Source organism: Panicum hallii, chromosome 7 (assembly GCF_002211085.1).
Source record: "Panicum hallii strain FIL2 chromosome 7, PHallii_v3.1, whole genome shotgun sequence".
Lineage (NCBI taxonomy): Eukaryota > Viridiplantae > Streptophyta > Magnoliopsida > Poales > Poaceae > Panicum > Panicum hallii.
In genome coordinates, this window is record NC_038048.1 from 6,950,567 (window position 1) to 6,951,420 (window position 854).

The 854-nt window shown below is 56.6% G+C and overlaps 1 protein-coding gene across 1 annotated transcript; it reads left to right on the plus strand.

Moving 5' to 3' along the window:
* Positions 1 to 232: 232 nt before the first annotated feature.
* Positions 233 to 646, plus strand: LOC112899547. Its single transcript, XM_025968053.1, has one exon. The coding sequence runs from the start codon at positions 233 to 235 to the stop codon at positions 644 to 646; it is 414 nt and encodes a 137-aa protein (XP_025823838.1).
* Positions 647 to 854: the final 208 nt, after the last annotated feature.

Below are 854 nucleotides of genomic sequence, written 5' to 3' on the forward strand. Positions count from 1 at the left end.
TCTCCCAGCGTCACCCGATCGGGGAGCTACTCGCTCATTGTCGACCCCATCATCGGCAACAATCACTTGACCAAGGTGCTAATGGATGGGGGCAGCAGCCTCAACATCTTGTATGTTGAGACCCTCGATGCCATGGGCATCTCGTTGTCAAGCTCCGTGCCTCCATTTTCCCCTTCCTCGGTATCATCCCGGGCATAAGGGCGTACCCCCTGGGAACATAGACTTGCCTGTCATGTTCAGCGACCGCGGCAACTTCCAGACCGAGATCCTGACCTTCGAGGTGGTGGACTTTGAGGGATCATACCACGCCATACTCGGGCATCTGTGCTACGCCAAATTTATGGCGGTCCCCAACTACACCTACCTCAAGCTGAACATGCTAGGACCGAATGGCGTCATCATGGTGAGCGGCTCCTTCGAGCAGGCGTACGCCTACAGATGGGAGCACTTCGAGCTCGACATTACCATCGCCATCTTTGCTGAGCTCAAAAGGCTCCGCGTGATGGTGGTGGAAGGCATTCCCGATCGCAATGAGCAGACTCCATCCTGCGCCTTCTGCCCGACTGAGGATACCAATGCGGTCGAGGTCGACCCTAGTGAACTGACCAAGACCATGCGGATCAGGACCCAGCTCCCGACCAAATAGGAAAGCGCGCTCGTCAACTTCCTGTGCACCAATCGCGATGCCTTCACATGGAAGCCCTCTAACATGCCAAGCATCCCGAGGGAAGTCGCCGAGCACGAGCTCCGCATCACGCCGGATTCCAAGCCGGTGCACCAACACCTGTACCATTTCGATGATGAGAGGTAGAGGGCCATAGGCGAGGATATCACCAAGCTCCTAGCAGCTAGTT

Coding starts and splice junctions, on each gene's coding strand:
- LOC112899547 (XM_025968053.1), top strand. CDS start 233: ATGTTCAGCGACCGCGGCAACTTCCAGACCGAGATCCTGACCTTCGAG.